The sequence below is a fragment of the Mytilus californianus genome, unplaced genomic scaffold, assembly GCF_021869535.1.
Source record: "Mytilus californianus isolate M0D057914Y unplaced genomic scaffold, xbMytCali1.0.p SCAF_2, whole genome shotgun sequence".
NCBI classification, from domain to species: domain Eukaryota; kingdom Metazoa; phylum Mollusca; class Bivalvia; order Mytilida; family Mytilidae; genus Mytilus; species Mytilus californianus.
In genome coordinates, this window is record NW_026262668.1 from 90,840,504 (window position 1) to 90,863,168 (window position 22,665).

Here is a 22,665-nt window from a genome sequence, read left to right on the forward strand (position 1 = left end):
TGATGAAATGTCTTTGGAATGGATAAAGTTTACCCTACACATTTATCCAAACGACTTATTAGAAAAATAGAATTGAATATTTTTTAGCAATAAATTCTATTTTTACAGATTTCATTTTTGTAATTCTTTGAACTTCCAATCACAAAGTAAGCATAATCAACTCCTTCTGAAATTATATAGTGTTTGAGCGAGTCGGCTAAATTGATTCTATATGATGAAAATGAATAAGATTCCTACTATAAAAATGCATCGCATATACAATAGAAATAAATCGCCCCTACAGTGATAATGAAAGTATTGTATCATTATTCGACAGTAAACATGAATCGCTTAACGAAAGCATCATACTGGCATTTTAACTCAATATCAACAAACTGAATAACTAAACCTGTTTTAAGGTATACAATATATATGGTTGTGTTCAAAGATATATTTTCCTGAAAATAAAACTTAACAGCTGCTTTTAAATCTACTGCACGCTCTGTTCGAGAAATATTCTTAATATTTACCTATTTGTGTATCAATTTAGCACCTGGATTGCTGTAGGCGCGATACTGAGAAACACGTCTGCATCTCTTACTTGTATGCTGATTTTTTTTTTATAACAAAACATTTGATATATCATTTCTTATTTTATTCAAAATTCATCAATTTGTCGTCTGTTTATTTATCATTCTACATCAGAAATACATGACAAATACAGTAAAAATGGTATTTCAGGATTCGCATGTTATCTACACTGACTATAAAATCTAACAGCCAGGCAGGTTATTCTACTGGTCCACTGAGACCCAATTTCACTGACGGCTAGAAATGTTTGCATATATTGAATTCTTAAGTTGTCTTTGTCAGATACAAAATGTCCAAAAGAAATGATAAAATGTCCAAATTTTGGGAGAAAATAAATAGGGAACTCCATAAAATTTGACGAAGTTGAATTTCAAGATTATATATAAATTTTCTCCGGTGTCCCACACAAAGCAAAGGTGTAAAGTTAAGAATTGTGCAACAAAACATCAGTTCAGCGATACAGGCCTAACCTATATGTATGATTATGTGTTTCGTGTCAACCCCTATAGCAAATTTTAAAAGTTTTCAAATTAAACACTTCCGCCCGCCATGAGCCATTAAATATTCTTTTTGTATAAATGTAGTTAATTATTAGGCCGTTAATTAGTTTTCTCAATTGAATTGTTTCATATTTTACATGTCGGGGCTTTTTTATAACCGACTATACGGTATGGGTTTTCTATTGTTGAAGGCCGTACGGTTGCCTAAAATTGCTTACATCCACTTCATTTGAACTTTGGTGGACAGTTGTCTCGTTGTCAATCATACAACATCTCCTTCTTTTTATACTAGCATCTTAGATGTTTAGATTTTTTTATTGTGAGAAGAATCAACAGATAAAATGATTATAAATTAGTGGATTTTGGAAATATATAGACGTACGTACAAGACCAGTAGTAGTTCTCAGTCGAATGTATAGTATTCCATTTCTGTAAATTGCATTTTTTAAAATCTATTTTATATTATACTCAAATCTATATTGTTTTAAAAATAAAAGGTAAGAAATATCGAGTAATTTCATGGATCAAGTTTGTCCAAGTTTGAGATTGTTGCTTCGCGTCACTACACAACGCCTTGGTCCCTGAATCCTAAGGGACGGATTGGTCCCTAATTGTAAGGGACGAGTTGTGACACTTCCGGAAGATCAAGGACATTAACTCTGAAAATTCCGAGCAATGGGAAATCGCAAGGAAAGTGGGGATATTCACAGATCAAGTAAATGAAAACGCTAACGAAACTGTAAAGGTATGCTTTCACGTTTTGTTTTTGTGTCAAGTATTTTATATCACAAAAATAAATTTCACTTTGATAAAACAGCACAAATCTTCAGGACAGGCTTTGTTCTTGAACTGCTTCCCTACCTGTAGATCGTGTACAAAATTATATGTCTCTGTATAAATTTCGTTTTTTTTTAATTTTTTGTACTTAGATTTTTTAAACGTCAGCTGGAATCATTCTTGAATTGGACAGTCATTATCAAGAATGATATGATTTTGTCCTGACAATTATCATGTCAATGAAATTGTGCCATGCAGAATAAAGTAAATGTAGCAAGACATTCTTTTGTCTGTTCTTTAACCATTTTAATTTTAAAAAATATCATTGATTGTGATGAGGGACAGCTGTCACTACTTACACATACAGCCATTAAACTTGCAATGTGTAAATCGATGCAGGACGCGACGTCCATACTGCCACGTAGTCCATAGGATGTATCGTCCATACCTTGAAAATATGTATCAGCCATAGGACAACATTGTCCATACTTTGTGAAGACCTGTAGTCTATCGTTATTTTTATTTTATTTATACAGTATTATGATCCTAAATATATTATGCTGTAGTAACATTATTTGCCATGTTTTTATATGTTATACACAGTTGCCATCATATATATCATATATAAATTTGCTTTATCTAATAAAATATTTATATTATTTTCTAAATGAATTTTTAATTACTTGCTTAAAACAAACTGAAAAAATAAAACAAATGAAAATGAATATCCAAAATGGGAGATTAATTTCTGTCATAGTTAAAACAGTAAGTTTAGTTTGGAAGTATAAAACTAAGTAATCAAATAATGATTAATTTTAAAATTTAAGAAGATTATTAATTGCTTATTATCATTTCTTTGATGATCAAGTATTAATTATGCTTTTGTCAAGAAATTGTAAAGGAAATACAAAACGAGATCACTATAAAAACAACAGCACCAAAGCTGAGTTCCAGCAGAGACAAACATACTGATTTGGTAGAGAAATTCTCTGTTCTTACGAGAATAAAATATGGTATGCAGTACTGCACAGGAATATGCTGTTTAGTTTCTACTCTCTGTTAAAAAGCTGTAAATCAATTTTCAAAGTCATAGTAGGGATGAATTATCAATAGCATTAACTTAAAACCAGTCTTCTATGAGTCTTCTTGTCTTGTTGAACAGCAGATGTACAGAAGTAAAAATAGATATATAGTCGACATCTATACTGACACTTCAGTCAAACCCGCAAACTTGTACATAATGAATACTACAAAATCATATTTATGTTATAACTATGAAAAAATACCTGTTGTATTATTATATTTTATGTTATAACCACAATGGAAAAAAATACTTAAAAGTATGGACGATACATCTTTACAAGGTATGGACGGTGCGACGGTATGGCCGACACATCCTATGGACGACGTGGAAGTATGGCTGTCGCGTCCCGAAAGTGTGTAAATAGGTTTTATTTATTTAACAGAAAAATTGTTAAATGCAGCTCAGGTACAAAGTATATGTACATGTATCCCCAATTAGCTACAAGAAGACTAATATAATGTCCTGATTAAGCAACAAGAAAAGAAATTTGACATCAAATGGAAAATATAATTGTTACTTAAAAATAGCAGTCATGGCAATTTTGGTAAGACCATGTTTCATATATATTTTTCACTAAAAACAATACTGGAAAACCTGAACATGATTGTTTATGTTACAATTAATATATATAGAAAATCAGTGCAAAATTTTAATAGCAACACAATTTGAAACTTTATAAAACAATTAATCATTCACTTTTTTAAATAAATTTATTGTTGATGCTAAATTTGTCTTCTTGCTGATAATGAGTGAGACTGGTTAAGTCTGTTACATTAAAATATTTTTTTATCATAATGGCCTGTCAAGTTTCATGACTTAGGCGTGAACTACACGATTTTGACCCCCTGTCACAATTACACTATTGTGATCGTGAAAAAAGCTCTTAAACACGATTTTGTGAAATCTACTTGAAAAAATGATTGTTCCTGATTTTGAACTTTTCCCAAGGGAAGACAATTGTGATCAGCCAATCAAAATCGTTGTTTTTCATGATCATTGGGCATTGCAAACATGCTAAATTTTTAACTTGTTTGGAATATTTGAGTTGTATTCCTCTGTCTGTATGTCAGAATTATGAAAATTGTGATCATGGCAGATGAATTTTCATCTGCTAGAAGGTTCTTACACAGGTTAAGAAGAAAAGATGGCTGATTAACAAAATTCAAAGATGCAGTACTACCATAAACATAATAAATAGTAGCTTATGGACATTACACTTATTGTAACAGATCATACAGTGTTGTCATTCTTGTAAAGTTATTTAAAGTACAATGTACTATCTTTTATTTTTCACAAGGAATCAGATAAATGTCCTTCTTTGTGCATATTTTTAAATTGGAAAAGTCAACAATCACTTTGAATATTCCTACACAAGAAAATAATATATACTAGTATTCTAACTACATGTTCATCTTTTCTTCACAATAATTTAAGTACTAGAATCATGCAAATAAAGATAAGAAAAAGGCTTATAAGGTCATCATCAGTATATATACCATATAAAAAAAAGATATGACACTTTTTTTTATAGCACAAAACAGCGCGTGCAAAAGACACTGCAAAAATTGTAACCTTTGAAATTGTCGTCACGCACTTAAACCCCATTGGGATTTTCAAAAGTTGGCAGGTATGAATGACTTTAGTAAATTATCAGTTACAAAAACCAGCATGTAGAATGTAGAAAGAAAACATATCTATTATGTAGACATTTATGTGTATTGTCAGGGAAATCTGGTTATTATATTTGTTCTTCTTTTCAATCCTGTCATCAAACAAAAATGGACAGGCATTAATTTCGATATTCTTTAACTTTCTGTTGGAAGGTGTTAATAAAAAAAAATCAAGTTTTGGTATGACCATGAAAAATTAAGAGTTAAAAAAATTATTTAAACTTAATGAAATATTTTGTAAGATTAAAGTTCCCATTAATATTGTTTTCTTAGATGAGGAGTGATCCTGTTTCCTTTCACATGTTTTGTCCTTTCTAAGTTTATTTATTTAGCCATCCAGTTGTGGAATCATATTCCACATTAAGGGACCAAACATACAGGTTGTGTGAATCATAAGGAGACCTTTGAAGGTGTCCTGTTCTAGACAACTCTATCGGTTTAAAAAATAATATGCTTCAATATGTCTTATACATGCATGTGCAAAGATGTTCATGTGGGTAAAATTTTTGTTGGTGAAGGTTCATACATTGTATATCTTATTTTGCCCAACATGTACATGATGTATGATTTACAAAATGTACATTTGTAGGATCAAATAGATCAATTTTGACATAACAGAGACATTACAAAGTCTGCTCTAAAGTGAACAGATTATCACCCCATTCATTAATTAATAAAATAAACAAAATTTTGAAAGACTTTAAATTTAATACATTTTTCCCATTTCAGTGACCAGGAAGAAATAATTGTATTGACTCTTATACCACCTTCTTTCTCAATGATATATTTCTGACTTTAGATTATAACCTATTTTGTAAACCTGCTAAACTATAGATTTGATTTTGAGTGTTGTCCAGTGAAATGAGATTTTTTAAGACTCTCCACTTGACAATACTCTCAGATAAAATATAAAATATATAGAATCAGAAAAAAGGATGTCTGCTCCCTTGGATGTCACTATTCTATTTCAGGATTGATGAATTACCTTATCGAAATGTTAAATTGTCCATAAAGAATTGTAACAATTGAAAAAGTTGAGGTTTTGGAGATCTTTTTGTCTTGCACTGGCATTTTTTTCTGTGAATACTTTAATACTGCCTCTTTACTAATACTGTTTGACAGCTGAGATTAAACTGTTTCTGAGAGGTAAAATATTTTGTACCCGACATCAATCTATCTATTTGAAGTTAATAATTTTCTGGTTTGCATCTAAATAACTAAAGCAAAAGTAATTAGACTATCAAGATGATTTAAAAAATGATTAAATTGAAAACGTTTTTAAGCGAAGGACAGAACCACGTTGCTTACATGTAAGTGTGTGGAGTTGGTGTATCCAAAATCTTGCAAAGTGGTAAAAATATCATTTTATACATGTACCTTTATCTGACGTTCATCTTAAGTATTTTCTTGAAGAAATAATGTGAAAAGAACTATTTGAACTCAATGGTGCTTGATAAAAGTATTCACCTATTGTGTCCCTGTTTTGAGCTTTACCACTGTCAGGTCAACATCTGGTTTTGGAAAAATATGGTTTTTGTTTTTGATTACTTCAACCTGTCATTAATAAAAAAAGTAATATTTAGTATGTACATTTTAGTTGCAAACTTGCAATAGTATTAAAAGACCTTATTTCCATTTGCACGTGATTTAGTATAAACACCCCTTGACCTAACATCCTGCCACTGTTTTATGGTCCATTGTATTTAAGTTTTGGGAAGAATAATTTACATAAAATTTTAGTTTTTGATTACATTTTTTTTAGCCATTTTAATTTTAACATTTGCAATATACCATAAAAATTTACTTAAAGACAAGACATGTTTCTATGTCAACAGTTTATTATATAGATGTTTGAACCAATATTTCCCGTGTTAGTCTTTTGACTGAAATCTTTGCATAGTTTACACGTTCAAGATTTTGATGAGATCAATATAACTGGATACACTTGTGACTTTGAAAATTTTATATATTGCCAATGTTGAAATTTGTAATAAGGTCAATAGAAGATGAAGTACTAAGGATAGACATTTGATAATAGACAAGCTTTTTAGCAGATCTTAAAATGTGTACATGTAATTGAGTAATATTTTATATATCATACAGTCCATCAGCTTTTTTTTCAATATTGATAAAATCAGGCCAAACGTACAAGACATGTACATGTATCTTGGTGTACACAATTTGTTTTTATGTAATATACAAAGCTTTTAATAAATATGTTATGTATTAGTAACTATCCACCAGAGAGAAAAGGATGAGAATGTAAAAAACTATAGGTCACTGTGCACCCTTCAATAATGAGCAAAACCCATACCATATTGTAAGACCCCAGCATGACAAAATGTGAATTCAAAAGAGAAGATTTACATTAAAACAATAAACTAAAAGAAAATATGGCAGACAACAAACCAACAACAACCCTGAATTTGCAGGCACATAAAGAATGTGACAAGTTAAACATGTTTGTGTGTGCTCAACCCTCTCCTAACCTGGGACAGTGATGTAACAGCACAACATAAGAGCATACTGTAAAAATCATTTGTAAAAACTTGACTTATCAGATCAACATGAAGCACAACAAAAGGCAGTAAACTCAAAGTACCAATCCAAGAGTATAACCAAAGTTGATTTCAACTAATAAACAAACCATGTTTTCCCTGAATAAAATATGAATGAGAATCAGCACACATCTAATGGATTTAGTGTTAAGATGACATTAATAGTCTTGCGAAAAGCATGACCTTGTGCAATGTATTTACAGAATATGTACATCATCACAAGAAATAGTAAAACCATGCTACCAAATGAAGGAGGATTATTCTGATACATATATAAAGGTAGTGAGAATGTTGGAATAATAATAAAGACTTGCACAATGATTACTTGCCTGGTCTTATAAAAATATTTTGACTTAATACATTTCAGGTATAACATAATGAAGAATATACATGTACACATTCCTGTTAAATATACAAATGGAGTTGAAAATGGAAAAACATTGGAACAGATTGATGCAGAAATTGCCAGCCATACTATGCCAAATCTCCCTTCAACAGACGACATTTCATTTGAAGAAAAGTCAGATATTGTAGAAGAAATAGTAGTAAAGAAAAGTTTTTGTGAAAAATGGAGGACAGATAAGGTATACAGGGCAAAGTTCCTGCATACACTCTGTCTTTTCTGGTCTTTTGTAAATCTGGTAAGATTTTTTTATGCATACATGTATAAAACCACTATATTTTAACTCTAAAGAACTCATTGTTTATCATTATATGAGGGCTTAGTCATTATTAAGCTGGGTAGAAATTTTATAATTCAATCATCTTTATATGAAGATTTTGAATTTTAAGATTTGTTTTAGCCACTCAATATACCAAATGACTGAATTACAATTAAAACATTTTCTAAACAAAGTTAGCTAAAAGATTTAAATCTGTAGTCTTGCACATGATTTATGTACATTTAATTGCATTTACAGTGTTTTTTATTGTAAAATAAGCATATAAATTCAACAACCACTTTTCATTGCAAAGAGAAAAGTCATAAAATGATCATTAACCTGCAGGTGGTATACAAGTGATTACTTTGTGCGATTTGCAGGTAAAATTTTTGTGGTGTGTCAATCATTTTACACCCAAGGCAGTACACACACAAACTTCAAAGAATATTTTTGTTACCTTAATCATCTTAATGTAAATATTGATAGCAATTTTTTTTAATTTCCTTTTTGTGTGATTAAATAAGGATGTCTTCATTCAACAGCCCATTTTAGTGATATGTACAAAGATTTATTTGCACATCAATTTATTTTTTTTTCTTTTGTTCAAGAACACAACACAAGGCACTTCATTATTACATATATGTTAAACCTTTAAAACAAAAAAAGAAATGCATTTCTCTGCTTAATGGCAGAAATAAGTGCTTGTTGCATTATAGGTTATATAGGAACATAAAACAGTTATTACTAGAAAGCAAATATGTACACACTCATGTCGTTATTAATGTTGCTAGATTTATTCTACAATATTGGCAGGTGTTGAATCCTCATCTCATCCATCTATTGATCTTCTTTTTGGTAATTTTGGTTTGATCTTTTGCAAGAAATCACTGCTTATCCATTTCAGATGAGTTCTGGGCTTTTAGCAGTTTTTAGTCCCATGTAACATATAGGTCATTTAAATATAATTATATAAGATTTCAAATTTTTAACTGCCTGCAATTACTCCTTTAACATGTTTAACACAAACTATTATTTTAAAATGTTTTCGATCCATTTTCAGATTACATGGATTCTAAATAAAACATAAGTAAGAAATAATTCCAATTTGATATGCATGTAAATGTTGTACATTTTCTCTAGAATGTAGTATGAGTAAACATGTTAAGAAGCTGTAAAGTTATACATGTACATTGCTGTATATTGGTTATTGTATAAAGCTAACCACACAAAAACTATACAGAAGGATTTCTGGAAAGATATTTGTAATCTCCTTGAATTTATATTGAAATTAATGATTGAACACAAATACATGCATTATCTTGAAAAGCTATATCCTTTCACAGAACATAATCTCTTAAATTGTCTTAAAACCAGATAGAATTTGTTTACCAATTCCATGTCAAAACACCTAAAGCAGCTATATGAATACATTAGCATGGATTGAAACTTTTTTGAAAGCATGCATAGATGTTGTTTTTCTAACCATCACGATAGTTATATAATTACTGTTCTTTTTTGTGATATTAATCTGGACTCAAGTTTTCCTGTTTTTTTTTTATATAATCTGATAAAGAAGGAATTAGACATTGGTCAAATGTGTGTATGAGACTGTCGAGACAGGCTAGTTTTATAAAATTAAATGCAATTCATTTGGCATGAATACAAATGATTACAATTATTTCATTATGCATAAAAAACTGATTGAAGCATGTTTTTCTGAAAACTACAATATATGATAAACATTGTACCACTCATTTTCTTGTCACTTAAAATAAATGAAATAGGTAATCATTTCATGCATGTACCTAGAGTAAATGTGACTTTGAATCTATTGATTAATTTTTCAAATTAATCAATAATCTTGGATCAGTTCTGGTTAAATGTTTTTGTGCTTGATTATCTCTGTATCTAAAGTCACACATCAGTGTTTTTACTAGGATTTAAGGATAGATGGGCACAGTTTTGAGGTGTAGAAGTTAGAACCCATTAGCATGGTTTCTTGTCTGATAATGGAGGACATAATCATGTAAGAAAAAAATATGAAATTATGATTATATTTATGTATTTTTGGTGGATTACTAGTATTTTTGGGCTGAAAAAGATTTTTCCATCAGATAATTGAACAGATGATTTTTGGCATGTAAAAGTAATTTATTTTCCTTCCAAAAAATATTTGCATTGGGCAGCTGCACTCCTATATTTTGGGCTAGCTAACTACATAGGTCACTACACTTTATTCATAATGTTTTCAGACTTTTATATGATGTAAAAGCTTGTTACATTACTATATAGCATATTTATAAAAAAAAAAAAACGAGATTATTCTACAATAACAATACATATATATCTTAAAATACAATACTTGTAAAACAAGTAAGGCTTTCAGTATTGTGGTTCATAAATTGGTAAAAGGAGATGTACACGTAGGTGTAAATGTTAATAAAACAGAAATCCAACAACACTTGTTAAGCAAAATTAGACACATCATCTTCAGTGATGTCTATCAATGCACATACAGAATGTGCTCCAGTCAATGCTTTTACACTCCAATAAGATTATAAAAAGAAGCATTCAATTCTTAAATAAAATTCATTATAAAAGTTAGAAGACAATCATTGAAGAAATATGTCCTGATTTATATTGGTACAGTTTGAGTTAGTTAATAACTTTTTATGAGCTTTACCATCCCTTTCAGTTCAAAATATCAGCTCCTGTATTTGTAACAAAAATGTAATAATAAACATTTAGTTATCTATATTTAGTTGATGTGGACTTTATGTAGCTGTTGTCCATGTGTAGAAGATAGGTTATTAAACTTTATTTTAGTTTCTCTATCTATCTTCCATACTGTCTCTTCTCCAGTTTATCTTTATGGTAAAACACCAGATTGAAAGAGATACATACATTATTTTTCAAGTACCTTTTCCTTATTATGACTGACCAAAATTTTGAGTCAGTTTACTAAACAATTTTTGTAAAAGTAATTTCTGTTCCATGATATAAAAAAAATATAGGAAACGGTTTTAAATCCTAAAATTGCAGACAAACTCAGAATTTTGGTGTTAAGACATGAAAGATTGATTTTGATAGCTGTAATGGTTTTATGATATCATACTCCATCAGATGTAACTTATCTGTTCAGAATGGTACATTTTGAATGAAGTATCATACTTTGTCAGCAGATGTAATTACCCTTCCAAAATGTGATTTAAAACTTGAGAACTTTTATACAAAAATTAAGAATCTCACATTTTCTTATTTCAGGGATGGATAATAGGACAGTTTGGGCCTTCGTTTCTTGACCTCCAGATAATTACTAGAACTCGTTTGGAGGAAGGCTCAGCCTTTATGACCGCTCACTCAGTTGGATATTTAGTTGGTTCTCTAGCCAGTGGTATTTTATTTGACAGATTTAACAAAATACTGCTGATTTTCACTGCCGTGTTTGGAAATGCTGTAACAGTAGCAATAATACCTTGGTGTTCGAGGTATGAGTTGATGATTTTCATACATTTGATAAAAGGAGTGTTTAGTGGAAGTCTTGATGCAGGTTAGTATAAAATATCACGCAAGCTGTAGTATTGGTTTTTTGTCGAGCCTGCGACTTTTGTTGCAGAAAGCTAGACATAGGGATAGTGATCCGGCAGCCGTGGTGTTAGCTAACTTCTTAAAAGCTTTATATTTTAGAAGCTAGAAGACCTGGATGCTTCATACTTTGTATATAGTGCCTTATGTTATGAAGTTTCCGTCTGTCACATGTCCATTGTCCTTGACCTCATTTTCATGGTTCAGTGACTACTTGAAAAAAAAGTCACCATTTTTTGTAATGTTAATTTCTTTCTTATTATGAGTAATAGGATAACTATATTTAGTATGTGGGTACCTTGCAAGGTCCTCATGCCCGTCATACAATTTTCATTTGACCTCAACCTCATTTCATGGATCAGTGAACAAGGTTAAGTTTTCGTGGTCAAGTCCATATATCAGATACTATAAGCAGTAGGTCTACTATATTTGGTATACGGAATGATTGTAAGGTGTACATGTCCAACTGTTTGGTGTCATCTGACCTTGACCTCATTTTCATGGTTCAGTGGTTAAAGTAAAGTTTTTGAGTTTTGGTCTATTTTTCTAATACTATATGCAATAGGTCAACTGTATATTTGGTGTATGGAAATATTTTATGATGTACATGTCAGTCTCACAGGTTTTATTTGACCTTGACCTCATTTTCACTGTTCATTTCTCAGTGTTAAGTTTTTGTGTTTTGGTCTGTTTTTCTTCAACTATAAGCAATAGATCAACTATATTTGTTGTATGGAAGGATTGTAGGGTGTATATGTCTGTCTGGCAGGTATCATCTGACCTTGACCTCATTTTCATGGTTCATTGGTCAATGTTAAGTTTTCATGGTTAAGTTTGTTTCTTAGATACTATAAGCAATAGGTCAACTATATTTAATGCATACATTGACAGTGTTCCAGCTAGGATTTGAAAATAGAGGGGCGCGTTTTTAAAAAAGGGCACTTTAGCGCGTTCTCACTGAAAAAAATCAAATACTTAATATTACCACATAATGACATATTTTTAGCAAGCATGTAGCTAAGTTAAATACTATATACTATTACATACATTGAAAATTGAGTAGGTTTGGTTGTGAATTTAAATAAGAGTGCCAATGAGACAATTGTCTTTATTTCGATCTTGAGAAATAGATTAATTCAACAAATAAGTTTGTTAATTCAACTTTGAAAGTTTATTATCAATTTAACAAGCATCTCCGTATATTTCATGTTGAGCGTATCTAATAATATCAATAAGTTTGTCAAAACGGATTTCAATAAGAAAATTGATACAAAAATCGGACTTTCGAGAGCTCCGTAATCGGCACAATAATAAATTAATTCAACTTTGAAAGTTTATTATCAATTCAACAAGCATCTCCGTATATTTCATGTTTAGCGTATCTAATAATATCAATATGAAAGTTAGTCAAAACGGATTTCAATTTAAGAAAAATGATAAAAAAATCGGACTTTCGAGTGCTCCGTAATCGGCGGAATTAACAATAGAAGAACAATTGCGATATCTGATAGAAACCTTTCTTCTTCTCGATTTTTCATAAAAGTAAAGAATTAAATTATTTTTTTACCTTTGATGGTCATTATTCTTGAAAAAAGATGTAATAGACTGGCAAGTCTTTGATATTTTCTTCTTGTCATTTTCGAGTTGGTCAATTTTTCTTTTTTTCGTCGGCATTTTGCGTGTTGACGATTTACAATATACTATTGGAATGATTCTTTTTTAACGAACGTTATTTTATAAATAACAAATACAATAGAAATGGACATCGTTCACATTTATTTTATAAATTCTATTTTGCATCGTCAGGTGTTAAAAAACAATTCATTTAACTTGGATGTTTGGTACTTCCGGGCAAAGGGATAAGACAGGGTCGTAAATTTCACCTGATTAAGTAATCGACTCTAATCAAATAGGTGATTATATACAGGTAACAAGTGTCAACAGTTTTGATCTGTTGTCTTAATGAAGTGTGTGTATAAAGAACTCAACAAAATGGCGACGATATGAGGAAAAAAGATCGTTTTTTAAAACTTTTTTCAAAAGGGCACAGAGGGGCGCAGGGGCGCTTAAAAAAGGCAGAGGGGCGCAAAATTTCGGGGGCGGGGCGCGGCGCCCCTCCATTTCATGCTAGCTGGAACACTGATTGATTGTAAGGTGTGCATGTCTGTCTGGCATGGTTCATCTGACCTTGACCTCATGTTCATGGTTCATTGGTCAATGTTAAGTTTTCTTGGTTAAGACTGTTTCTTAGAAACTGTAAGCAATAGGTCATTTATGTTTGGTTTATTGAATGATTGTAAGGTGTACATGTATTTCTTGTTTGGTTTATCTGACCTTGACCTCATTTTCTTGGATCATGTTAAGTTTATGTGTTACTTGTAGTAAAGCTTTATATTTAGGACTATCAACATAAAATCAATGGTTAGTAAAGAAGGCGAGACATTTCAGCGTGTGCACTCTTGTATACTGTATACTTTTGTTGCAAATTTGACAATTTTTTTATTAAAATAACTTCCCTGTAGACATTTTCCTTTAACAAATTAAATGTAACAACTTTATCCAGTTGGGCTGTCTAAAGGGAAAAAAAGGATATGCTTATTAATTCATTATACAAAATATCTGCATTTAAATGAAAAAACCAAAAGCAGAGGAACATTGCTTATATAGCTGTTCTTTATTTCCAATTAATAGTGATGAGGTCTGGAGCAAAAAACTCACGTCATTGCAGGTTAAAGACAGCCCCTAGCACTGGTTTAAGAGAAAATCTTTTTTAGATGTCGATCATGCTACATTTGTCATTGAAAAATATAGCTGCAGGGTTATATCAACAAATTATAAACTATTCCAGAAACAGTACAGATATTTAGAAACACATAGGGCACATCAAGATGATATAGCAAATAAGTCAGATGGTCTGCATACTAATTTCAATATACAACACTGGCCAATAGAAAGAAAATGAATTTGCAAACACACATAGTAAGAAATGTTTCTTTTGATTTTTGTCTCGCCTGCGAAGTCTCATTATGCGAGACATAGGGATTACTATCCGGTGGCGGCAATGTAAACTATTTGTATAAAGCTTTATATTTCAGAAGGTAGAAGACCTGGATGCTTCATACCTTGTATGCAGATACTTATATTACGAAGTTTCCGTCTGTCAATTGTCCTTGATCTCATTTTCATGGTTCAGTGAGAGTTTGAAAAAAAATAATAGTTTTTTTGTCTTGTGAATTTCATGTAATTGTATTATGAGTAATAATAATGCAACGTCTATGTGTCTGTCAGACAGGGTTCACCTGACCTAGAATTCATTTCATGGATCAGTGATCAAGGTCAAAGTTATGTGATAAGGTCCATTTCGCAGATACTATGAGGAGAAGGTCAACTATATGTGGTGTATGGAATGATTGTAAGGGGTTCATCAGTGTTCTCCCCAGAAATTTTGGATAGCATCACATTTGTCGTAAAAAAATAAATTGATTTTTTTCAATGTCATTTGACGCGTAGCGGCGATGGTCTATTTCCTTTATGTTATATAGGTTTATAATGTTCAATTCATAACTGAGAATACAATTAAACTTTAACCATGATAACAGTTGTTTCAGTTTATGTTTTCTATATTCATTTATAGTTACAGAATTATTTTTTTCCTCTTGGGCCAAATAAAAATATATGTGTGGTTCCAGTTACCCTACCTACTCAACTAAATGAATGAATGAATGAATTAATGGTTTATTATAGTACAACCTGTATATATACAATACTAAATATCTAGCAAAAGTTTTCTCTTTTGTGATCATTTTTTTCTGTCTACTGTGCCATTTGTGCATCTGTAGTTATTATCGTAAAAATGCGGAATTTTGTCATATCTGGTCCGGTTCCTATCTGTAGTTTACACAAATATTTCAATGGCGGAGGAAGAAAAATTTACGTAAATAAACAATGCTTGACAAGAAATTGGGAATGAATATGACGCTTTTAATGCATTAAATGGATGAAACATTTACTTAAGCCAATTATGATCTCTTTCTAAAGAAGTATCAAACTTATTTAACTCAAAATCAAAGTTTAATATACGCTCTCGATTAACTAGTTATACCGGAAATGAAAGAAAGTAATTTTTTAAAAGTTGTAAAAATATACGACCTAACCTCTTTTCTAAAGAGAGAAATCGTTTGTATCTTTGAATTTGGATTATGCAAACGTAGATTTCGAATTGTTTTTCGATTTTCTGATTACATTTTCTCCATGTCGAAATTTGCGATTGGACCACGTGGTATTATTCATGTCACAAGTGTCAGCTTGGGGTATTCGTATCCATTCAGTTATCACCCAAAGGACAATTAACACCTATGTAATCACTCTTAATTGTCTCTGTTGTCCAACTTGAAGGGATTACAATTAAAGGTGATATAACTTTTATGATCACAAGCGGTAATTAGATGAAAGTTCAATATTTAGGACATGGTTTTGCGATTTACACACAAGAAAAATAGCATCCTCAAAATAATTATAGCGTCGCGGAAATTATTATAGCATCACGGGGAAAAAATATAGCATCTCGGTGCCGCGACGCTAAAACGGCCTGGGGAGAACACTGGTTCATGTCAGTCTGGTCAGTTTCATCTGGGTCAAGATGCGCAATTCATTTCACATAGGTGACAATGGTAGGCTAGCCATTTCTTCAATTCCTCTGTCCATATTGTAAACTTGGATATGTATGATGGCTCGTTTTGAAGCTGAGATATTTTCAAAGATGTGGTTAAATTTTCGGGGTACGAAGTGAGATTAAATTTTTCACAAATTGGGAAACCTGGAAACCCGAAAGGCCCACTTGATGCCGCTTCAGCAAGTGAAAAGTCCCTATTTTCACACAGCTAAATTATCTGGAAATTCAGTTCTTTACAAACATTTAATAACTCCAAAGTTTTTACATCTTTATTCTACAGTCTTCTGCTCTTCAAAAAAGCACAAATGGTGAAGCTCAGTCAATGACCGAAATAGCATCATGTCCAATATCATTGCATACAGGTTTTTTTATTTCTATTTATAGTTGAGTACCTCACTTTGAGGCGCATTAGGGATAATGACCCAATAGGGTCAAGATGTGCAATTCATTTCACATAGGCAATAATGGTAGCTTTTTCTTTCATTCGTCTGTCCTTATTATAAACATGGATATGTATGATGGCTCGTTTCGAAGCTGAGACATTTTCACAGATGTGGTTAAATTTTCGAGGTACGAAATGAGATTAAATTTTTCACAAATTGGGAAACCTGAAAGGCCCCACTTGATGCTGTTTCAGCAAGTGAAAAAGTCCCTATTTTCACACAGTTGAATTATCTGGAAATTCAGTTCTTTACAAACTATTAATAACTCCAATGTTTTTACATCTTTATTGTACAGTCTTCTGTTCTTCAAAAAAGCACAAATGGTAAAGCATAGTCAATGACCAAAAATAGCATCATGTCAAATATCATTGCATACAGGTTTTTATGCACAGCTACGCCGGAGGGGGCATTAAGTGTTACCCTTGTCCGTTAGTCCATCCATTCATTCATCTGTACATCCCAAAATTAAGTTTCTGTTTAGTTTGCCTCAACCAAATGTTATGAAACTTATGCACAATGCTTATTACCTCAAAACACAGATCAATTTGCGTCACTGTTAACATTCTTGAGTTATGTCCCTTAATAACATTATATGCAAGCAGGGGCACCATCTGTGTCCCATGGACACATTCTCCATTTTTTTATTGAGTACCTCACTTTGAGGCGCATTCGGGACATTGACCAATCTGACCTTGACCTCATTTTCATGGTTCATTGGTCAGTGTTAAGTTTTTGTGTTTAAGTCTTTTTTTTAGTCCCCTACCGACGAAGTCGAAGGGGACTTTAGGTTTGCACTCCGTCCGTCTGTCCATCTGTCAGTCCGGCAAATCAGCTTTCCACACTTTTTTTCTTCGTTCTTGAAGATATTGATTTGATATTTGGTATATAGTTTTATCATGACAAGTTATAGATCAAGTTCGAATTTTGTTCCGGTCTGATGATTTAGTCCAGAGTTATGGACCATAATTTGGACCATATCTAATGTAAGAGTACTATGTTAAACCATATTTCTGTACAAAGGGAGATAACTCATTTTTAAAAAGACATTCTTTGTTGAATTATTTGAAGAATTTTTTGGCAGGTTTGTTTGTTATTTAGTATAAACTAATTTTCTGAATGCTATATATATAAAAAAAAATTATGAAGAGAAATCCTTTAATTAGATAATAATCTATTTTTATTAATGTATATATTTCAATACATTACATTTTGTAGATAAAAGTTGTTGACATTTTATAGATAAGTTACAAATCTATATTAGTTTGTGACAAATGAAAGAACAAATATTTGGAACTATTAATTATATTTGATTATAATTTGAAAATAGATTTACACTATATTACATCATATCTAATTTTAGAGAACTATTAATCATATCTACTGTTTTTTTCATCATGCTTATAAGATATTGATTGATAATTTGTATATAATTTTATCATGACAAGTTATAGATAAGTTCAAATTTTTGTTTCGGTCTAATAATTTTGTGCAGAGTTATGGTCCTTGGACTTGAAAATTCACTTATATAATCAGTTTTCCACACTGTTTTTAGTCATGCTTGAAGATATTGACATGATATTTACTTTTTGTTTACACCATGACAAGTTATAGAACAAGTTAGCATTTTGTTCCAGTATAATGAATTTTTACCCGGTAGGGGACTATGTATTGCCATGCAATACTCTCAGAATGCTTGTTCAAATACAAATAGCAATAGGTCAACTGCATTTGGTGTATGGAACAATTGTAAGGTGTACATGTCTGTCTGACAGGATTTATCTGACCTTGACCTCATTGTCATGGATCTTTAAAAATGTTAAAGTTATGTGATACTTGAAGTAAAATCTTTACCTTTAAGACTTTCAACATAAACAGAGGCGGATTTAGGGGGGGGGGGGGGGGGGGGGGGGGGTGCCCAGGAGGCCCGGGCCCCCCCTTTTGTGGGAAAAATTTGGTAGATTATATAGGGAATCACTGAAGCATGACTGGAGCAGGCCCCCTCTTAGGCAGTCAGAGGGCCCCCTCTTATGAAAATTTCTGGATCCGCCACTGATAAAACTAATGGTCAGTAAAGCAGGCGAGACATGTCCGCATGTGAACTCTTGTATATTATTAACATCATGTATTTCTACATTATAAAAATCCGAAGAAGTGGTATGATTGCAAATGAGACAACTCTCCACCAGAAACCTAATGATATAGAAGTAAGAAACTATAGGTCACCATACAGCCTTCAACAATAAGCAAAACTAATATCCAATAGCAAGCTATTAAATGCCCTGAAATGAAAAAATGTACAACATTTCAAACAAAATACTAACAGCCTGATTTAAGTACAAAACAAGATTTATAGTTTGTTGCATTTTCATATTGAAATGTTTTAGTGTTGACAATATAGATGCTTAAAATATTTACACTATGCTATTCTAATTTCAGTTGGAAATGCAGAGTTAGTTTACATATGGGGAGATACCGGAAGATCTTTCATGCAGACATTACATTTTTGTTTTGCTTTTGGTGGGATTCTATCACCTCTGGCAACAGCTCCATTCCTTGCTCCAAAGAGAGAACCAAGAGTTATCACCTCTGTCTCTAACATGTCTGATAATGTCGTGAACAGCAGTCTTTCTCCATTCAATATTGTTAAAACTAGTGCTATTGACAATGCTTTGAACGATGTTAATTATACAAACAGTGCCTACAGTAGTCCATTATCATATAGAAATGGATATTCTAACATATCATTATATTTAAATGAAACATTGTCAAAAACAATAGAGGAAGTAGAATGGGTAAAGCCACAGAATTCCATGATTTATGTGGCCTATTTTATCTCTTCTGGTTTAGCATTATCTGCAGCACTGCCATTTTTGGTCACATACTGCCGTTCTAAGAAAAACAATTTTTCACCATGCTTTCAGAAGCCTGCAAACAAAAATGAAAGAGAAATGACAAGCATGTCAAGATTCATGATGCTGCTAAATATGTGCCTGTTGATAGGAACATACAGTGCAATTGAAGACACTTTTGCAGGATTCCTAACAACTTTTTGTGTAGAACAGATGGACTGGACAAAAACACAAGGGTCATTTGCTACATCTATATACTGGGCGTCATTTGGTTTTGGCCGATTTATTGGAATATTACTTGTTAAGTTTTGTAGTCCTGTTAGGATGATAACTATGTACTGCTCTTTGTTAATTGTCTCATTTATTGGATTATTTTTTACATCATTTGCATTTTACCATGGTGGAATATGGATTTGTTCATCATTAGCTGGACTTGCCATGTCTATTATTTTTCCAACAATATTTACATGGACAGAAGCTGAAGTTCTGAGAGTCACTGGTAAAGTTGCCTCCCTTTTTCTAATCGGTTCTTCAAGTGGAACGATGGTAAATCCAATTATTTTAGGATTTCTTATGGATGAACTGACTCCCATGTGGTTTTGTTATTTGTTGTTAGGTGAGAGTGTGATGTTGTTTATATTATTTATATCAGCATTATTATTATCTAAATATATCAAGAATGCTCAGTATACTGCCTATCGTGATGTTGTCGTAGAGATCAAATGTGATGAGGAGGAACCAGCAGATGTGGCAAGTCTACTAGATGAAGAACTTGACCTTGAAGATAGGACAAATTGTCAAAATGAAATAACAGAAACTAATTTAGTTGGCATTGCTTTTGCTGATGAAGAAGAAAAAAAGAAAAGTTATGAACAACTCAATAATAATGACACTTCATGTTAAAGATCTGTTTGTTTTTTTTGGGAGCAAAGATCTGTCTGTAAGCAGCATTTTTTTTTTCTTCTTTCACCGCTTATTTTGTGGTGTTTTATGCAAGGTTGTCTTTTTTACCAGTTTGTTGATGTCTTCCATAGTGATAGAAATTTTATTTTTGACTTATATTTCTAATGTTATATACATATCACCAACAAATTTGTAGAATTTATGTCAGTGGATTTTTTTAATTCTTTTATATGAATATAATATACATGTACATTGTCTCTCTTCCAGCATTCCAGCCTTCTGGTATAAGTGTAAAATCGTTATGTTGTATAACCATGTAAATTTACTGTAAAATCAGAAATGATTGCATTCATTTAATATTGTGATTGCTAATTAATAAGCAACAAACAAAAAAAGGTGAGATTAATTAATGTGATTTCAGTGCACTCAGATTTAAAATATGTTAAATAATTAATAGGATACTTATTCAACTGAAATCTTTTGCAATTATATGAACATTGCAAAAATTACAGAATTTACATTGATTTATATTTGTATGTTATGCTTTTTGTCATGTATGAAGTGAGAAAACTTGATAAGAAAGTGAAGTTTTCATGAAGGAAAATTGGAAAGACAGTAAAAGTAGATGTAAAAATGAGTGATTAATTCCATTATTCTCCTTTCATCAAAATGTTCATCTGAATAATTGTGCTGATAAATTATCAAATATTTTTTAGACAAAACTTTTATAGGAAATAGTCCCAATTATGATAAATTTTTATTATATTAATACACTTTTGATTTGGAGAAAAATTCTATTGAAACTAATATTTGAATCTAGGTAACTTTAATTGATGGAATTGTTATGTTTTTTGATCCTCCTCCAGAATTCTATTAGCCATAAGGATGTGTTCTTTAGTTTCTTAAGTTTGTGTTACAGTATAGGTACATATACAATGTATACATACCATGTCTACCTCTATGTTAAATATGCCAATGGTGTTTTTGACAACAATATATTGAGCACAAGAGAATGAGGAAAACTATATTTTCTAAATACATTTGTACAAATAAGTTATCTCTTATTTTCTTTTTATTGTTGTCCCAACTTAGATTTTCCTTGGCAAAGGGAGATAACAGTATTATCTTGAGACCTATCCCATTGATGTACCTGTTTAGACAGTAATTTGCTAAACTGTTTAGAGTTACTGTGGATTCATAATTATTCGTTGGATACCAGTTTTTGTGGATTTCGTGGGTACAGGTGAACCACGAAATTAAATGTTCAACGGATAACAAATTTTCTATAGGCTTGTATAAAGACTTCGGCAAAACCATGAAATTAAATATCCACAAACATGTACGTTTTCCTTAATCCCCGAAAATTGGTACCTATGAAAATAAATGAATCCATTCATATGAGGGTATTTTGTAAGAATCTCTAGATGGCCTGACTCTAAGAGATGTTCAACTTAAACTTACATGCCTGTTTGAGGTGGTAATTTGATAGAAATTTTTATAAGAAGTATGGACGAACCTGTTTACAGAGGCACATTTAGGGGAGAGGGGGGGGGGGGGGGGGGGTGGATGGGGCAGGGTCCTTGGCCCATCTTATTGATCTAATTATATGGTTAATGCATAGACTTTTTACTTGTCCCACTCCTTAGTTTAACGTTGCCTAGTGTGGGGGTCCCCCTTTTTCAAATTTCCTGGGTCAGTATCTGGTTTATAGGGATAATAGGAAAGATCTGTGATAGTTGCTGTACAAATGTGGAGGTTAAAAAAAAGACATATTCCTTGAAATTTTTCTATGCATATGCCTAGTTTTTCACACAAGTGAATTCAGCAAATTGAATTTTGACCCCCTCACCCTGGTGAAAACCAGTGATACGGTGATATTACCAATAAGTTGATTTTTCATGCAAATGACTTAGTCAAAATAATTCTGACGTCTTTGTGCTGGTTGAAATGTTTTGAAATTAAGAACTAACAGTACAGTAGTACTGTCAAAACGTTAAAGCAGATATTATGATTGTCAAATCCAAAATTAATGATAATAAAAATGGTAAAATTAATTAAGGATAATATTGCTTTGTTTTGAGATGGATATAATTCATCTGTCATAAAATGTAAGTTAAACTTTTCTGTGGGTGTTCTGTTCAAGGAGCATCTGCTTTCTGTATTTATCTTTTACTTTTTATTCATTGAAGTCGTTTTTTCATTCCATTCTATTTACTATTCCATTTATATGCAGCATTGAAGTTTATTTCCAGTATTTTGTACTTATGAAAGATGAAGTCTATGCATTTACACTGTATTGTACTTTTTAAAATGTTGATAGGATTTGAAAATTACAAGTTGTAGAATATAAAGTGAAAATTATTTGTATACAACAACAAAATTTATGGTATTC

General features: G+C 31.5%; 1 protein-coding gene across 1 annotated transcript; it reads left to right on the plus strand.

The window, feature by feature from the left end:
- The first annotated feature begins 1,700 nt into the window (after positions 1-1,700).
- On the plus strand, positions 1,701-21,829 carry LOC127728458 (sodium-dependent glucose transporter 1A-like). The gene is made up of 4 exons (XM_052235843.1): positions 1,701-1,815; positions 7,527-7,800; positions 11,086-11,371; positions 18,958-21,829. The coding sequence occupies exons 2-4, from the start codon at positions 7,537-7,539 to the stop codon at positions 20,271-20,273; spliced, it is 1,866 nt and encodes a 621-aa protein (XP_052091803.1). The 5' UTR covers positions 1,701-1,815; positions 7,527-7,536; the 3' UTR covers positions 20,274-21,829.
- The last annotated feature ends 836 nt before the right edge of the window (positions 21,830-22,665 follow it).

Coding starts and splice junctions, on each gene's coding strand:
- LOC127728458 (XM_052235843.1), top strand. CDS start 7,537: ATGAAGAATATACATGTACACATTCCTGTTAAATATACAAATGGAGTT. Junction 7,801..11,085: donor TCTGGTCTTTTGTAAATCTG/GTAAGATTTTTT, acceptor TTCTTATTTCAG/GGATGGATAATAGGACAGTT. Junction 11,372..18,957: donor TAGTGGAAGTCTTGATGCAG/GTTAGTATAAAA, acceptor TTCTAATTTCAG/TTGGAAATGCAGAGTTAGTT.